At 41.3% G+C, this 16,018-nt stretch overlaps 1 protein-coding gene across 2 annotated transcripts in view; it reads right to left on the bottom strand.

The window, feature by feature from the left end:
- sbm (L-type amino acid transporter sobremesa) overlaps positions 1-15,784 on the bottom strand; it is a 277,773-nt gene extending 261,989 nt beyond the window's left edge. The window contains exons 1-2 of one of the 2 annotated variants that reach the window (XM_076176207.1): positions 15,713-15,784; positions 3,940-4,477 (exon numbers count right to left, since the gene is read on the bottom strand). In XM_076176207.1, the coding sequence (XP_076032322.1) occupies positions 3,940-3,994 (55 nt within the window). In that variant the 5' untranslated portion in view covers positions 3,995-4,477; positions 15,713-15,784. Of the gene's footprint in view, positions 1-3,939; positions 4,478-15,690 lie in introns of both variants that reach the window. The other variant, XM_076176208.1, reaches the window with a different exon arrangement.
- Positions 15,785-16,018: the final 234 nt, after the last annotated feature.

The following is a 16,018-nucleotide window of genomic DNA, read 5'->3' as shown; positions in this document are numbered from 1 at the left end:
AAAGTGTTTGATAAGTATAATAAGATCCTGAGAGGCTCTCTACCTTTATGTTTGAAACGTAAAATTTACAATCGATGCATTCTACCAGCAATAATCTACGGGTGTGAGACTTGGAAACTTACGAAGGCAATGGAAACAAATCTAAGGACAGCATAGAGGAGAATGGAGAGATCAATGATGGGAATAACGCTGAGAGACCGAAAGAGAGCAAGTTGGGTGAGACAGCAGACTAGAGTGAATGATATTGTGGAAGCAGTGAAAGAAAGTGGAATTGGGCAGGTAAGTTAGTGCGAACGACTGATGAGCGATGGAGCAAGTGTGTTACTGAGTGGACGCCGCGAGATGGGAAGCGTGGAAAAGAGAGACCAGACAGAAAGTGGAGAGACGAGATTGAGAAGTTTGCAGGAGTGACGTGGCAGAGGTTGGCGCGGTCGTGTGAATCATGGAATGCTGTGAAGGAGGCCTTTGTTCAGCAGTGGACTCAGGATGGCTGATTTGATTGATTGTTATATATGTATATATATATATATATATATATATATATATATATATATATATATATATATATAGGCAATTTTCATATTAATATTTGTATGCATGTAATATGAACCAAATCTGATCTGCTTCTCGGGTCAGGTTACGACGGCAGTTTTCTTCCGATAGGTCCAATGGGAGTGTTTTAGATCCCGGGCACGCGAGGCTGTGGGGAGTCTAGGGAAGCCAGGGCCTGGGTCGGGACGGGCGGGAGACAGAAGGGGGAGGGATGGGGGGTAGGGGACCTTTTTTTTTTTTTTTTTTTTACTGAATGACTAGACAAAGAGAAGTATTTCTCTTATTAGGTTGGTGAAGGAGATAGGAATGGACGCAAAGATAAATTCCAAGAAGAGAGAATGATGAAACTGATGTATGCCAGAGTCTGTGGAAGTCTCTTGAAGTATTTCGGAGTCTATGGGAGAGAGCTTGAGTCTTCCACAAAAAATAAATATAGAATTTAAATAAAATAGAATTAAATAACTGCAGGAACTTGGTCATCTCGTTTCAAAGAAACAAGGAGATCCAATCCTGTAAGGGACTTCACATTCAGTTCTGAAATTTGACTTCCAGCTTCTAAAGAGCTCATGGCAAAACAGCGGTTATATACTCTGATCTTTTGTAGAAATTCCAGGCATTCTTGTGAAGTCCCATTCAAGAGTGACTGAAGAGGTTCAGGAGGATTTGCAAGCTCTTCCAAACCAATCTATCCTCTGTTGCAACATACTCCATCCGACTCTCTTCTGAATTTCATTGGTCTAAGATATTAATGAGAGTTCATTGTAATTTAAACTCGTGATTACAAGAGAAAGCTAATACTATTTCTGTGAGCAGTTCCTCTTCATATTCTGTGCCTGGAAGCATCAGCAGGTTCCCTTTGCTGGATTTGCTCTAGTTTCAGAGGCTCTAGCTTATCTGCTTCTTTCAGCTTCAAGAACCCGTTTTTCGTCACTGTTACTATATTTTCATTTGCGGAGCATAGTGGATCTATAGATTTGTCCTCATATATCATTCATAGTAAGTTATAAGATTTTACGGCTATAGTAACTCTTTGACTTCTAAATATTACAATCATGGATCTTTTTCTCGCAAAATGCATTGGAATTCAAACCAATGCAACACGCTTAGAGCCTTGAAACTCGGAGCCTTCGAACTCGGAGACATGGAAGTTGGAACCTTGGAACTCGGAGACCTGGAACTCGGAGCCTTCGAACTCGGAGACCTGGAAGTTCGAACCTTGGAACTCGGAGACCTGGAACTCGGAGCCTTCGAACTCGGAGTCCAGGAACTCGGAGCTTTTGAACTCGTAGGCCTGGAAGTTGGAACCTTGGAACTCGGAGCCCTTGAAAGCATTCAAAGTCCTGGAGCTCGGAGCCCTGGAACTCGGAGCCCTTGAAAGCATTCAAAGTCCTGGAACTCGGAGCCCTTAAACTCGGAGCCCTGGAACGGAGCCCTGGAACTCGTAGCCCTGGAACTCGGAGCCTTGGAACCCACTTGTAGCCTTCGAAATTACACTCTTAATGTTTTTAAAGACAAAATGTACATTTTCAACTTTTTTGGCTTCGTTTCATTTATAAGAAAATGAAACAAAACTTTTCAAGAAGTTTCTTTATTTGCAAAAAATAATGATTTTTGCAAATAAATTACCCCAATTTTAAACACATTCGTTGCAAAGACTTCTTCGTATCACGCATAAATTGAAATTAAATCATACTCCTGCTATTTTTAATAAGTCTTGATCCAAAATCTTAGTCTTCGTTTACTTCCTTTTGGATTTGATTTTTTGTAAGTGCATTCAGAACGGACGTATATAACACACACACACACACACACACACACACACACACACACACACACACACACACACACACACACACACACACACACACACACACACACACACACACACATATATATATATATATATATATATATATATATGTGTATATATATAAATATAACATATACTTGTGTATATATTATATATATATATGTATATATATATATATATATATATATATATATATATTGCAGTATTTCACAAATGGCATGTGAATATAATATGCAGTAAAAACCACTGGTAAATAAGAAATGTAGTCCGAACGTTTTCGTCTATTTAAGACATCTTCAAGGGAATACAGTATGGGAGATACAGAGACAGTATATATACTATAGAAGTAAAAATATTGTAAGGAACCTGGAAAGATGAATCACACAAGCCTGAAAACACTACCCACAGTCCTCTGGTCACAGATGGACCAAATGTCCGGGCAGGATAACATCCAACAATTTTCTTTGAAATGAAATTATCAAGCGTGTACACACCTGAGCTTAGATTAATATTTTTGAGCAAACGTGTGTTCATGTGGCTTGATTCAATGATGTTCCTTTCAGTAAAGGAATTGCAAGAAATTATTTTACTGGCATTTTTCCAGTCAGTTACATGATTTTGGTCCCTCATAATTCGAGATTACTGTGTTGTAGAATTCGAATAAGTTAGTCACGCAAGAACATTTCCGTCTGAAACCATGTTGGCAATCATTTATCAAACAGTTACTTTCTAAATTATGTTCGATGGTATCTCTGATGATAGTTTCCATCATTTTTCTTACGATTGAACTCAAGCTTATAAGCTTGTAGTTATTTGGTGTATATATATATATATATACATATATATATGCATATATATATATATATATATATATTATATATATGCATATATATGTATATATATATGCATACCCTTAACTTTTGACCGCAAGAAATTACACACTCTTTTCTTTATTAATTACTAACTTTATTTGTATCAGTTGCATAAGCTTCAATTTCCAAGAAATATAGATATAATGTATATCTAATTGTAAATATATATATATACTGTATATATATATATATATATATATATATATATATATTATATATATATATGTGCGTGTGTGTGTGTGTGTGTGTGTGTGTGTGTGTGTGTGTGTGTGTGTGTGTGTGTGTGTGTGTTTATGTGTGTGTGTATGCATGCGTATGTATACACTCCATTTCCCACTTTATTCTTACAGCCACTTCCTCAATTCTAAATATATAGAGGAGGCAGTGACAAAACAAACGAGTTAGGATGAGATGAAAACAGCGTTGAATAGAATAGAGAATGGAAATACAATTGGAAATGCCGACTGAAATATGTAAGACAAGTAGGAATGAAAAGATTTGATAGTTCTTACGTATATAAATGAATAAATAAGTAAATAGATAAATAAGTGAACAAGTCCGTGAATAAACGAATTACCAGAGAAACAAACAAATAATTCGATTAATAACTAAGATAACGATATAACCTAACGACAAGTATAAACATTCGAAAATTAATAAGTAAATGAATTAAAATAGATCATTAAGAAAATCATTTCTACTCACCCTTTTTTCTCTCGGTGACCTTCTGGTTGTCATCGAGAAAGGCTGGATTTTCCATGATCCAACCTTTGTTGCGGTCCTTCTTCCGTCTCACAAAGGCGACACAGAGGGCCTCCCGCGATGCTGAGAGTCCTTGGGAGGAGGATCAACCTTGTTTATGAACTCACTCGCTTTCTCTGGGAGTTTCACTTTGGGATTTTCCCAACGGAACCAACTCCTTCGACAGTCGATGAGCTTCCCTGAGTAATAGCTCTCTCTCTCAGAAGGGAAAGATCTTCATGTAGATTTTTTTTTCTTTTCTACGATAAGGTCACTTGTTTTTCTTCACAGGTACAAGGCAACTTATGTGTCATGTGGGCGGTGTCATTATGATAAAAAATCACTAAAACGGTTTATTCACTATTAAAAATCTAAAACAGTTTTCTTTCGAAGACACTATCAGTGTAGAGATTTGAACTTAATTATTTTTCTAAGATAAAAATTTACTAGAACGTCTTTAAATTATTTTTATTCACGTTAAAACTTTCACGATTCTCGATCCCTGTAAAAAGTTAACAGAATTTTTTCATTATTGTATAAAAAAAATCATCACACCTTGATATGTAATATATATTTAACGGTAAACAGTGCAATATATCACAACTAACACGACAGTCGGACTAAAGAAAAAGTTGCGTAAGCGGAACTATATATTTCGATTGCTACCTGCAATCCTCGTCAGTAGTACAAAGTGGCAGGGAGGAGGCTATCTTAAGTAGCAACCTCTTACACAAGAAAGGGAACATGAGAAAATAAAGAACATCACTGCCCCAACCTAGTTGACCTGAGGCTGACACGAGGTCGGGTCAGGGGGAGGGGGAGGAAGCTTGTTGACAATATTTTTGGTGATGAATAGTCCTGAAATGATGTCTGGGGTCCATTGACCCTTGGAAATATTCATCGTGGGCAGATAATCAATTAATGTTGATTCCACCATTTTCCTTCTGAACCCACACCCTGATTTATAAATGAGATCAGATTTCTCCCAGTCCATCCGGTGATTAAATTTATTAACGTGTTGAAACACTGCTGAATTTATTTGGCCATATTTAATCGACCTTCGAAATATATAGTTCCGCTTACGCAACTTTTTCTTTCGTCCGACTGTGGTGTTAGTTGTGATTTACACATGTGTTACTACATTTCTCACCTGTGAGTGCAATATACATATATATATATATATATATATATATAATATATAAACATATTATACATATATATATACAGTGAAATTAGTAGTACAATAAGGTTTATAAGACAAGAGACTAAACACTAGGAAAGGAACTGGCAATACTCAAAAAATCACAAATGAAAAAGAATAAATCTTAGAGAACAACACAAATCACCAAATTACTTTTGAATCACAATGGCAAGAGCCGACAAGACTGTGAGAATAAACACCTTGTGAGATCGAAACCTTTATTAGTACTACGTTTCGCTTGTTACAGCTTTTTCAAGTACAGACATGACACACACTCTGAGCACATATAAGCCAACAGGGAAGGAACTGGGAGAGGTTATCAGGGAGGGGTGGGTGGTAGGTGGAGGGGGAGGAGGGGGACGGGTGGGACTTGGTGGAGACAAAGGAGGACATTTCGGACAGTTTGTTGAAGTGGACTAAGGGGGACATTTCATACATGTATGAAATGTCCCCCTTAGTCCACTTCAACAAACTGTCCGAAATGTCCTCCTTTGTCTCCACCAAGTCCCACCCGTCCCCCTCGTCCCCCTCCACCTACCACCCACCCCTCCCTGATAACCTCTCCCAGTTCCTTCCCTGTTGGCTTATATGTGCTCAGAGTGTGTGTCATGTCTGTACTTGAAAAAGCTGTAAAATTACTTTTGGTCACTTACAATCTGATTACAAATTTTGTTGATGAAGAATTTCTCTAACTTATAAATGAAGAGATTACATCATAAAGGGAACAGCAAATCATCCTCAACGACGAAGGGCCGCCGGGTTCTTCCTCGAAGGGTGTAGAGCAAGGGTTCTCAGCCTTACTTGGCCCATTCACCCCTTTCACCATTTGTCTGAATGTCATTCCCCCCTCCTTTCCAAGATTGCCTGTTTCAAAAAAGTGCATTCTAAATAATATGCAAATATTACTAAAAGCCCTTTTATTTTTTTCCAAATTAGTATATATTTTTTCCATAGTAGTATAATTCCAGCCCAGGTGACAGGCCAGATAGGCCAAAACCTATAATTGCTTTCCTCACCGCGTAAACTGACTGTGGTCACAAATCACCCCCAGAAAACCCAAAATTCCCCCCTGGGGGTGAATTTCACCCCTAATGAGAACCCCTGGTGTAGAGGGACATGTCCTATGGCTATGACATAACTGCTTAAACACAACAAAGGAAACATGGACTGGAGGTGAAGCGTTTATTCCTGACGTTTCGTCTATTGACTTTCTCAAAGGAACGAGCATACTGGATACATGCAGAGTTTATATACATGCTTTGCGGCTCAAGGGGGTATGGGAGCCGCAACGCATGTATATAAACTCTGCACATATCCAGTATGTTCATTCCCTTGAGAAGGTCAATAGACGAAACGTCAGGAATAAACGCTTCACTTCCAGTCCATGTTTATGCAATTTGTTCACATGGATTTTCATATAACATAACTGTTTTGCGCAAAAACTCTTCTCCAGTCGTCTTCATGGGTTTTACTCCAGGCACGCGGATAGTTATAAAATCTATCTACGTCGATCCTTCACGTTGATGCAGTGTGGTAAGGGTAGAGGGAAGACTGAAGATTGGTGTAGGACGAGGAAGAGGAGGAGGAGGAGGAGGAGGAGGAGAAAGTGAAGGAGAGGGGAAGGGGTGAGGCAGGAGAGATGCAAAAGGATGAGGATGAGGTGGAGGAAGAATAGGAGGAGGAGGAGGAAGAGGAGGAGGAAGAGGAGGAGGGGAAGGGGAGGTGGAGAGGTGGAGGAGGAGGGGAGGAGGAGGGGAGGGTGAATGAAGTGATGAGCGTAATGAGGAGAGGATGAGAAGGTGATGAGGAGGTGATGAGGAGGGGATGAGGAGGGGATGAGGAGGTGATGAGGAGGGAGTGAGGAAAGGGGTGAGGGAGGGGAGGGAGCGAAGGAGGGGAGGGAGGGGAGGGACGAATGGAGCGAGGGAGGGGAAGGAGAGAGCGAGGGAGGGGGCGAGGGAGCGAGGGAGGGCGGGGGAGCGAGGGAGGTGAGGGAGTGAGGGTCCATCCATCGCGTTGATGCAGTGTGGTAAGGGTAGAGGGAAGACTGAAGAATGGTGTAGGACGAGGAAGAGGAGAAGGAGGAGGAGGAGGAGGAGAAAGTGAAGGAGAGGGGAAGGGGTGAGGCAGGAGAGATGCAAAAGGATGAGGATGAGGTGGAGGAAGAATAGGAGGAGGAGGAGGAAGAGGAGGAGGAGGAGGAGGAGGAGGAGGAGGAGGAGGAGGAGGAGGGGAAGGGGAGGAGGAGGGGAGGAGGAGGGGAGGAGGAGGGGAGGAGGAGGGGAGGGTGAATGAAGTGATGAGCGTAATGAGGAGAGGATGAGAAGGTGATGAGGAGGTGATGAGGAGGGGATGAGGAGGGGATGAGGAGGTGATGAGGAGGGAGTGAGGAAAGGGGTGAGGAAGGGATGAAGAGGGTATAAGGAGGAGAAGGAGGAGGGGGAGGAGGAGGGGGGAGGAGGGGAAGGAGGAAGGGGAGGAGGAGAGTGAGGAGGAGGGGGATGAACGGAGGGGTGAGGAGGAGGGGGAAGAGGAGGGGACGGAGGAGAGTGAGGAGGAGGCAGGCGAGTGACTTGCGTTCATTTTGCCCATTAGCTTCATTCACCCTTTCAATACCACCAGGCCATCTGTGTGTGCGAGAATGGGCTCCATCTGGTCGAAACGCGAACAATTTTATTCAGATGATCAGGGCCCAGGGATGGGGGAGGACATAGTGGTCCGTTTTTTTTTTCTTTTCTTTTTTTTTCTTTTTTGTGTGTGTGTGTGTGTGTGTGTGTGTGTGTGTGTGTGTGTGTGTGTGTGTGTGTGTGTGTGTGTGTGTGTGTGTGTGTGTGTGTGTGTGTGTGTGTGTGTGTGCGTGCGCGCGTTTGTGTGTGTGCGCGCGCGCGCGTGTGTGTGTAAGTGACTCGTACGAGCACAGATGTCCCACCATAACCTTAGCCTTGCATTACACCCAGCGTTCCCCAGCAAGCAAACAAGCACTCACACACAACCATAGACACACACACACACACATACACACACAGCCATAGACACACACACACACACATTTGACCCCCCCCACTGGCAGCAGGAGCCGACTAACCAGGTCGTGGTTGGCAGGGCAGGCACGAGGGCACTTGCAAAACTAAATAAACAAGGAGAGCACATCTGACGGAGTGGACGGGTACCAGGGAGGGGCAGTCAGGATGCGGTCGGGGTAGGGGGTAAGGGGGGAAATATAGGGATGTATAAGGAGGAAGGACAAGGAGGAAGGACAAGGAGGAAGGACAAGGAGGAAGGACAAGGAGGAAACTGATAAATAAATTAATAAAATAAAACAAAATAGAAAATATATTAAATAAAATAGATAAATGAATTAATAAATAAACATAAAATAACAGGGAGGTGAAAGGCTGAAGGACATAACAATGGACTGCAATGTTGAGAGGAGACCATTAGGTCTATAACGGGCACAGAACCAACAAACATGATAACTCAATGGGAGATGATACTATAGCATACATCTTAAACGTTCATCTCCTTTTGTTTTCCACGGTGTCTAAGTTTCTATGGTTACGTCGTATGATCTAATCCTCTCTTCTTACTCCTGAAGGTTAAGGTCAGGGCAGGTAGGTGTCTTTAGACCCAAAAAAAATCCTTTCTTCCAGCCACGGGACTCACGAAGGATGCATATCCTGCACATGACCGGATGCAGACCAAACCCTCCAGGAATGAAAACGAACTCTTCCATTTTAACAACTAACACTCAGGCCCATGGTGTGAGCGAACTCATGTGAGAAAAAGCAAGGTGTGCTACAAACTAAGAAGATAAATAAACAAACAAAATAAAAGGGTAACAATAAGATAAATAAAATAAAAATATAAGAAAAAGAGGGTACCAAGATAAGAGGGAGGGAGGAGGGTGGAGGGGAGTGGAATATATAGGAGATGGAATGGGTGGGAGTGGTTCCTATGCCTTTTTCTTTTTGGTTACCCCCCGTGTAAGGGGGAAAAGCCTTTGGTATATGTATGTATGTAAGAAAAAATATATATATATACGAGTATATACCCGAGAGAAACACAGCTCATTCAGACACATGTGAACTAAATACAGAAAAGTAAGGGTTGCTACGAAATAAGATGAAAAATTTATAATCTATAAAAGAAAACAAGTTTACCTAGGACAAGACGACACTTTCCCTATGCACTGGGGCAAAAACTAAAAGCAAACAAGATTGGCCACTGACTTAGGTGCCAGTGAAAGTTGTTGAGCAGGTTCGGGGGCCCGGATCATTTGAGAAAATGATTACGTGTTCCACACACTTCATCGTACATGCACACACAATAGACACATACAGCATACAAACATAATATAGACACACGATGTACACATACTATGTACACACACAATGTACACATACTGTGTACACACAATGCACACATACTATGTACACACACAATGTACACATACTATGTACACACACAATGTACACATACGATGTACACACATCTACACACAATGTACATTGTACTCATATGATATACATATGCAACGAACATGGACAACGTACACACACAATATACACACGCAATGTACACACAACGTACATACACAATGTACACACACAATTTATGTTCACAGTGTACATACACATATACAAACATGTACACAAAACGTAAACATATTTCATGCACAATGTATACACACAAACAAACATGTACATTCATACGTATAAACATAGACTTGTATACAGTATATGTATTTTATAATACACGTGTAGTACACACTACATATACTCGTAGTATTCCCATTGTGGGTGTTGATATAGTTGTTGCTAAGAGAGTGGTTGTTGTTTTGCTTAGTTGTTTCTAATAACAACCCCAGAATTTGCTCTACGATTATCAAGAATAATTGTTTTATTAACCTGACGCTAAAGTAAATGTCATGTAGTAGTATCCCTGATATCCTGGAAACGATACCTACATTGACCACGCTAGACAAAGCCTCAGACGCCATCTCTGCATGTGCAAGAAGGAGAGCTCAAACAACACCTCAAACGCTGTTACACATATACACAAGGACATAAAGACCCTTTCCCCCTTATAACGAAGATGGCCTGTCAAGACATGTACCCACACTTGACCGAAATGAACAAGGAAATTTTAGTTAAACTGAGGCAAGTGTCACCAATGGAAACCCCTCAGTCTCCTCGTTGAAATCAATCACGGAAGCGACAGGTCCTCGACTATCAACATCCAGTCCAGCATAGCGTTGTGCAATATCTCGCTTCGCACGATACAAAGAAACCTATCTTTCTCGTTCCTTCGCCTAAACAATTACCACCATTACTAGAGTCACCTTGAATTCAAGCGAGATCTGAGATAAGAACATATCTAGGTGTTAAGAGCCGTGGTTGCATTTTTCTATACCTTATCATTGTAAGAACAGTTCCCCCCCCATTTTATTCTAGTATTGTACTTGCTTATCCATTCTCGTTTTATATTTGCAAAAATGATTTATTTCATTGAGCTAATTGAATGTGTCCATAAGTTGGCTGCATTCGACGCCACCGTATAGTGTAAATAGCTCCATTAACTCTCTAACATTCCTGACGATGTCTCTTTGAAAAACGAAACTTTGAAGAATTGTATGGTGAACTTTGGAAAACGTGCCTTTGCACATCCTCAGATAGAATACTTCAATTTCGAAAATCAGTAGAAAAAAAGAAAGAAATAGTTAACTGTCAGAATGATGTAATTTCTCTCTGTATGTGTATGCACATACAAACAAGAAATAATGTTGTAAAACACTGTTTTTATGCTTGTAACAATAACTTTACACTATTATATTTTATAATTTTATAATTCTGTAGGCTGTATATTTTCAGCAGAAATGCTGCTATGCCCAATAAACCGTATATTATTATTATTATTATTACACACACACACACACACACACAATAATGTACATATTATGTGTATTTTCGGTGTGCCCCGCACACACTAATGGCACTAAAGTATAAATACTAAGTTCTTCAATAATAGTGATAATGGACCATAATGATAACTATTTTTGCCTCTCCTCTGCCACAAAATTTTGTCACAGTTATCTTAAGATAACACTGTGGAGCCCTCTGCTTTTTGTATTAAGATGGAAGAACAAAAAATAGATTAACTAATAAATCAAGACCTAAAGTTGCGTGACAGCCGACATTTCACGAGAACAGATTGTGTTAAATATCGTGATATACAAATTAGTTGAAAATTCATTAATCAAAACTATTTTCTACAATAATTCTGCTATTTTACTACCCAGCAGTAATATATTTTCAAATCTGATAATACCCACAAAGAAACAAAATTCAAGCCAAAGATTGGGATTTGACTCAATAATATCAACTGTTATTTACATAAGAACGTAAGGAAGAGTTTAACATGGAAAATCTAAAAAAAATTATATTGGTAAACTTGCTTTGAGTTACGTTTTCTTTGACTTCTTATGCATTTTGTATAACAATTTGATAACGTTGACCATGAATTATATACAATTAGATTAGTGATTTTGTTTTACGTACATTTTTATATTTTCATTACTGTAATTCACACGATGGAAAGTTGTGTTTATGCCAATACCCTAAACCAGTTGAAGAATTTAATTATTTTATGTATTTTATGTGCCAGACTTTCTTAACGTTACCCATAAGTACTACACAGTTACAGAAAGAGGTAATTGCAATTTGCAATCTACACTATATAAAAAGTCATGGTAGAATTATACATATACATATACTGTGTGTGTGTGTATTCACTTGGTCTTTGGTCTTTTGGATCACGTGTTGGACTCGTGATCGACAGCTATTTCCCTCCTGGAAGAGAGCTCAGAGCTCGTAGGTCCGATCTATGGGTAATGCTATGACCTTGCACACACACACCCCCAACTCCCCGCCCACGAGAGTTGGAGTAACACCCCTCAGCGCTGCGATACTGATATTATTTCAGCCCCGGGCAAGGATCGAACCCGGACCTCCGTAGTGGCAGGCCAGAGCTCTAACCACAGCGCCGTGTGTGTGTGTGTGTGTGTGTGTGTGTGTGTGTGTGTGTGTGTGTGTGTGTGTGTGTGTGTGTGCGTGTGTTTGTATGAATTAGAAACCTTTTTGTTTTACACTGAAACCCAGAATGCAATCGATCAAAACTCTGAGTTCAGATCTGACTGTCGGAAATGGATCGGAAGGAAAATTGCAATGGAGACAGCGGATACGGATTTTCACCCACGCAAGTAAAGTTTTCCTACATCCGTCGATTCGGTGAACACATCACAGCACACAAAAATGGTTCAGCGGTTCGACAAAAGAAACACGTGCGTCCATACGGAGGACCTTCTGTCTACTGCCGGGACGACTCCCCACATCGCAGATCTCCTTAAAGATCAACTTCGGCATAGCAGTATAGGTTGCGTTATCGACTGCAATGAATTAATGAAAACGTGACAGGACGACGTTGTCATCATCATCATTGCAAGACCCGTGTCCCTAAGCCAAGGGACCAGCGCTTCTATCCTTGGTGACATGATGGCACCAAAGATGTGCAATGACGCGAAAAAGGAGCAAGCATCTGAACGTGTTTTCCAGCGGGATTCCTATACTTTAACCATATGCAACACAGTCATAAATGTTTGTGTCATTATGACATTTGGAAACAAACTTTCCTACTGGGATTCGAACCCTCGCCTGAGCGGCTTACGTCTTACGAGACGAAGATCGTACCGTCACTCATAAATCCTGCAAGCTTCTTTTCTTGTTAGTGTGTACGAGACCTATTGCCCCAAACAGCCCTCCCTCGCATTCTTAAAGGGCTATGTCGCAATACTACGAAAATAGACAGTGGCTTTCACTTCTTTCTTGTATATAATTTTAGGACATTTTTCCCGGAGAAGAGGAAGATTTTAACAACTCATACAGAAGTTTCAAGACATCTAGATAAAAGAGAGAAAAGCACAGAGAGAGACAGACAGAGAGAAGGGAGGGGAGAAGAAGGAAAAGAGAAGGAAGGAGGGAGGGGAAGAGAAGAAAGGTGAGAGAGAGAAGGAAGGAGGTAGAGAGAAGGAAGGAGGTAGAGAGAAGGAAGGAGGTAGAGAGAAGGAAGGAGGTAGAGAGAAGGAAGGAGGTAGAGAGAAGGAAGGAGGTAGAAAGATGGAAGGAGGGAGAGGGAAGGAGAAGGAAGGAGGGAGAGAGAAGAAACGAAGGAGAAGGAAGGGCAGAGAAGAAGGGAGAAGAGGGAGGGAGAAGGAAGGATAGAGGAGAGAGGGAGAAGGAAGGAGAGAGGAAGGAGAGAGAAGGAGGGAGAGAGGAGGGGAGGGGGAGAGAGGGAGGGAGAAGGAAAGGAGAGAAGGGAGAGAGGAGGAAGAGAGAAGAAAGGAAAGAAGTATGGAGAGAAGGAGAAGAAGGAAGAGAGAAAGAGGGACAGAAGGAGGGAGAGAAGGAGGGAGAGAAGGAAGGAGAGAAAGGAGAGGGATAGAAAGAAGGAAAGAGGGAGAGGGAGAGAGAAAGAGGAAGAGAGAAAGAGGGAGAGAGGAGGAGTGAAAGAAGGAGGGATAAACGCAGGGAAAGAAGAGGGGAAAGAAGGAGGGAGAGGAGGGAAAGGAGGGAAAGAAGAGAATGGGGGAAAGAGAAGAGAGGGGAGAGAGAGAAGAGAAAGGAGGGAGAGAGGAGAGAGAAGAGAAAGGAGGGAGAGAGGGAGAGAGAGGGGAGAGAGAAGAGAAAAGAGGGAGAGAGGAGAGAGAAGAGAGAAGAGGGAGAGGGAAGAGAGAAGAGAGAAAAGAGAGAAGAGAAAGGAGAGAGAGAGAGAAGAGAAAGGAGGGAGAGAGAGAAGAGAAAGGAGGGAGAGAGGAGAGAGAAGAGAAAGGAGGGAGAGAGGAGAGAGAAGAGAAAGGAGGGAGAGAGGAGAGAGAAGGGAGAGAGAAGAAAAAGAGAGAGGGGAGAGAGAAGAGAAAGGAGGGAGAGAGAAGAGAAAGGAGGGAGAAAGGGGAGAGAAGAGAAAGGAGAGAGAGAAGAGAAAGGAGGAGGAGAGAGGAGAGAGAAGAGAAAGGAGGGAGAGAGGAGAAAGAGGGAGAGAGGAAAAAGAGGGAGAGGGGAGAGAGAAGAGAAAGGAGGGAGAGAGGAGAGAGAAGAGAAAGGAGGGAGACAGGAGAGAGAGAGAAATGAGAGAGAAGAGAAAGAAGGTAAAGGGGGGAGAGAAGAGAAAGGAGGGAGAGGGGAGAGAGAGAGAGAAGGGTGAGGGTGAGGATGAGCATGGAGTGGATGGATAGATGGGGGAGAGGAGTCCATTGATGCGCGTGGCTCCTTAGCAGTTATCCATCTTCCTCTCGATCCACACACACACACACACACACAGACACACACACACACACAAAATTGGAGTGCGTTGCGACACTATGGACACCCAGTACTAAAAAGAATATAAAGAAATTAGAAAGAATCCAAAGAGCAACGACAAAGATGGCACCAACACTCTCCAAACTGACATACGAACAAAGATTGTCCAAACTCGAACTACCAACCCTGGAACAAAGAAGAGAAAGAGGAGATCTACTGACCATCTACAGAATTATGAAAGGGATGGAAGTCCTTGATAGAAATTATTTACTAAAGTGGGATAAAAGAAAAACAAGAGGACATGAAAAGAAACTTAAAAAGGATTGTTATAGAAGAGATCTGAAAAAGAATAGTTTCCCACTCAGAGTGTTGGATATCTGGAATAAATTGGATAAGGAAACAGTGAGTGCGAAAATTATACAAGATTTTAAGAACAAACTTAAGCTGAAAGATACAAAGACGGGTCCCTACGAGCATAGCTCTCTTCCCGTAAAATACAACTTGGTAAATACACACACACACACACACAAAACAGTGCTATTCCATTCAAATGTTGTTCACACGATCAACTTTGTAAAACTTAGACTAGGCGTATCACTCATATAACTACTGTATTACATTGTCAGCGTATTACTGTAAAACTTAGACTAGGCTTACTCATATAATTACTGTATTGCATTATTGTCAGTATCACTATTTCAGTAAACCTATCATTATTATTATTTACACACAAGTACCCACACATATACGGGGAGCGGTATAATGCACTATCTCGTTCTTGACAATACACTACACAATAAAAAAAAAATCCTGCGCAGAAACGAACCACCTCAGCTTTCGAGCGAGTCACCGTTGAAATTCCCAAGTCGCCTTGTTCCAAGAATGTAATAGGCAGCATCTCCTGCGTTCTCAATGGCGGGAACAATATCTAATTTAATCTTTCTTTTACACGATTCCATTGGGAGAGCCTCTTCTGTAGTGGTCAAAAGGGGGCCATAGTCTCGAGACCGTCGTCTTCAACGACTCATCCCCAATGACTGTATTTCAAAGAGTACATTTAAAAAAAACGTTGGCCTACAAACATATAAAACACAGAGGATGTCATCTATTAGCGTTTGCTGGTCTCGTTAGGCGATTCAGGACACTGCCGGGGACACACACCTCACGATTATTTTTGTATTACCAATCCTGCGTGGCATCAAGTGTCGTCTTCAGAACTATCAGTATCTCTTCGTTCTTTTCACCACTACTTTGACAACAACAACACTGTCAAGTCACTACCTAGCCATGCTTGAGTAGGGCTCAGGTGCGACGTTGCGGGAAAAATGTTGTACATAAAGTAGCTGAGCTTAATGTTCTGTGCCTACTCAATTCACCCATAATTAAATTGGAATATTGTAAGTTAACTATTATCAAACATGTGATATCTAGAAAAAATTAAGTTCTGTAAGCTTGAAAATGGAAAACTCATAGTGATTTAACGTACGTT

This window comes from Oratosquilla oratoria, chromosome 38 (assembly GCF_046742065.1).
Source record: "Oratosquilla oratoria isolate Oo_2021 chromosome 38, ASM4674206v1, whole genome shotgun sequence".
Taxonomy (NCBI): domain Eukaryota; kingdom Metazoa; phylum Arthropoda; class Malacostraca; order Stomatopoda; family Squillidae; genus Oratosquilla; species Oratosquilla oratoria.
This window is presented reverse-complemented; position numbering and strand designations above follow the sequence as displayed.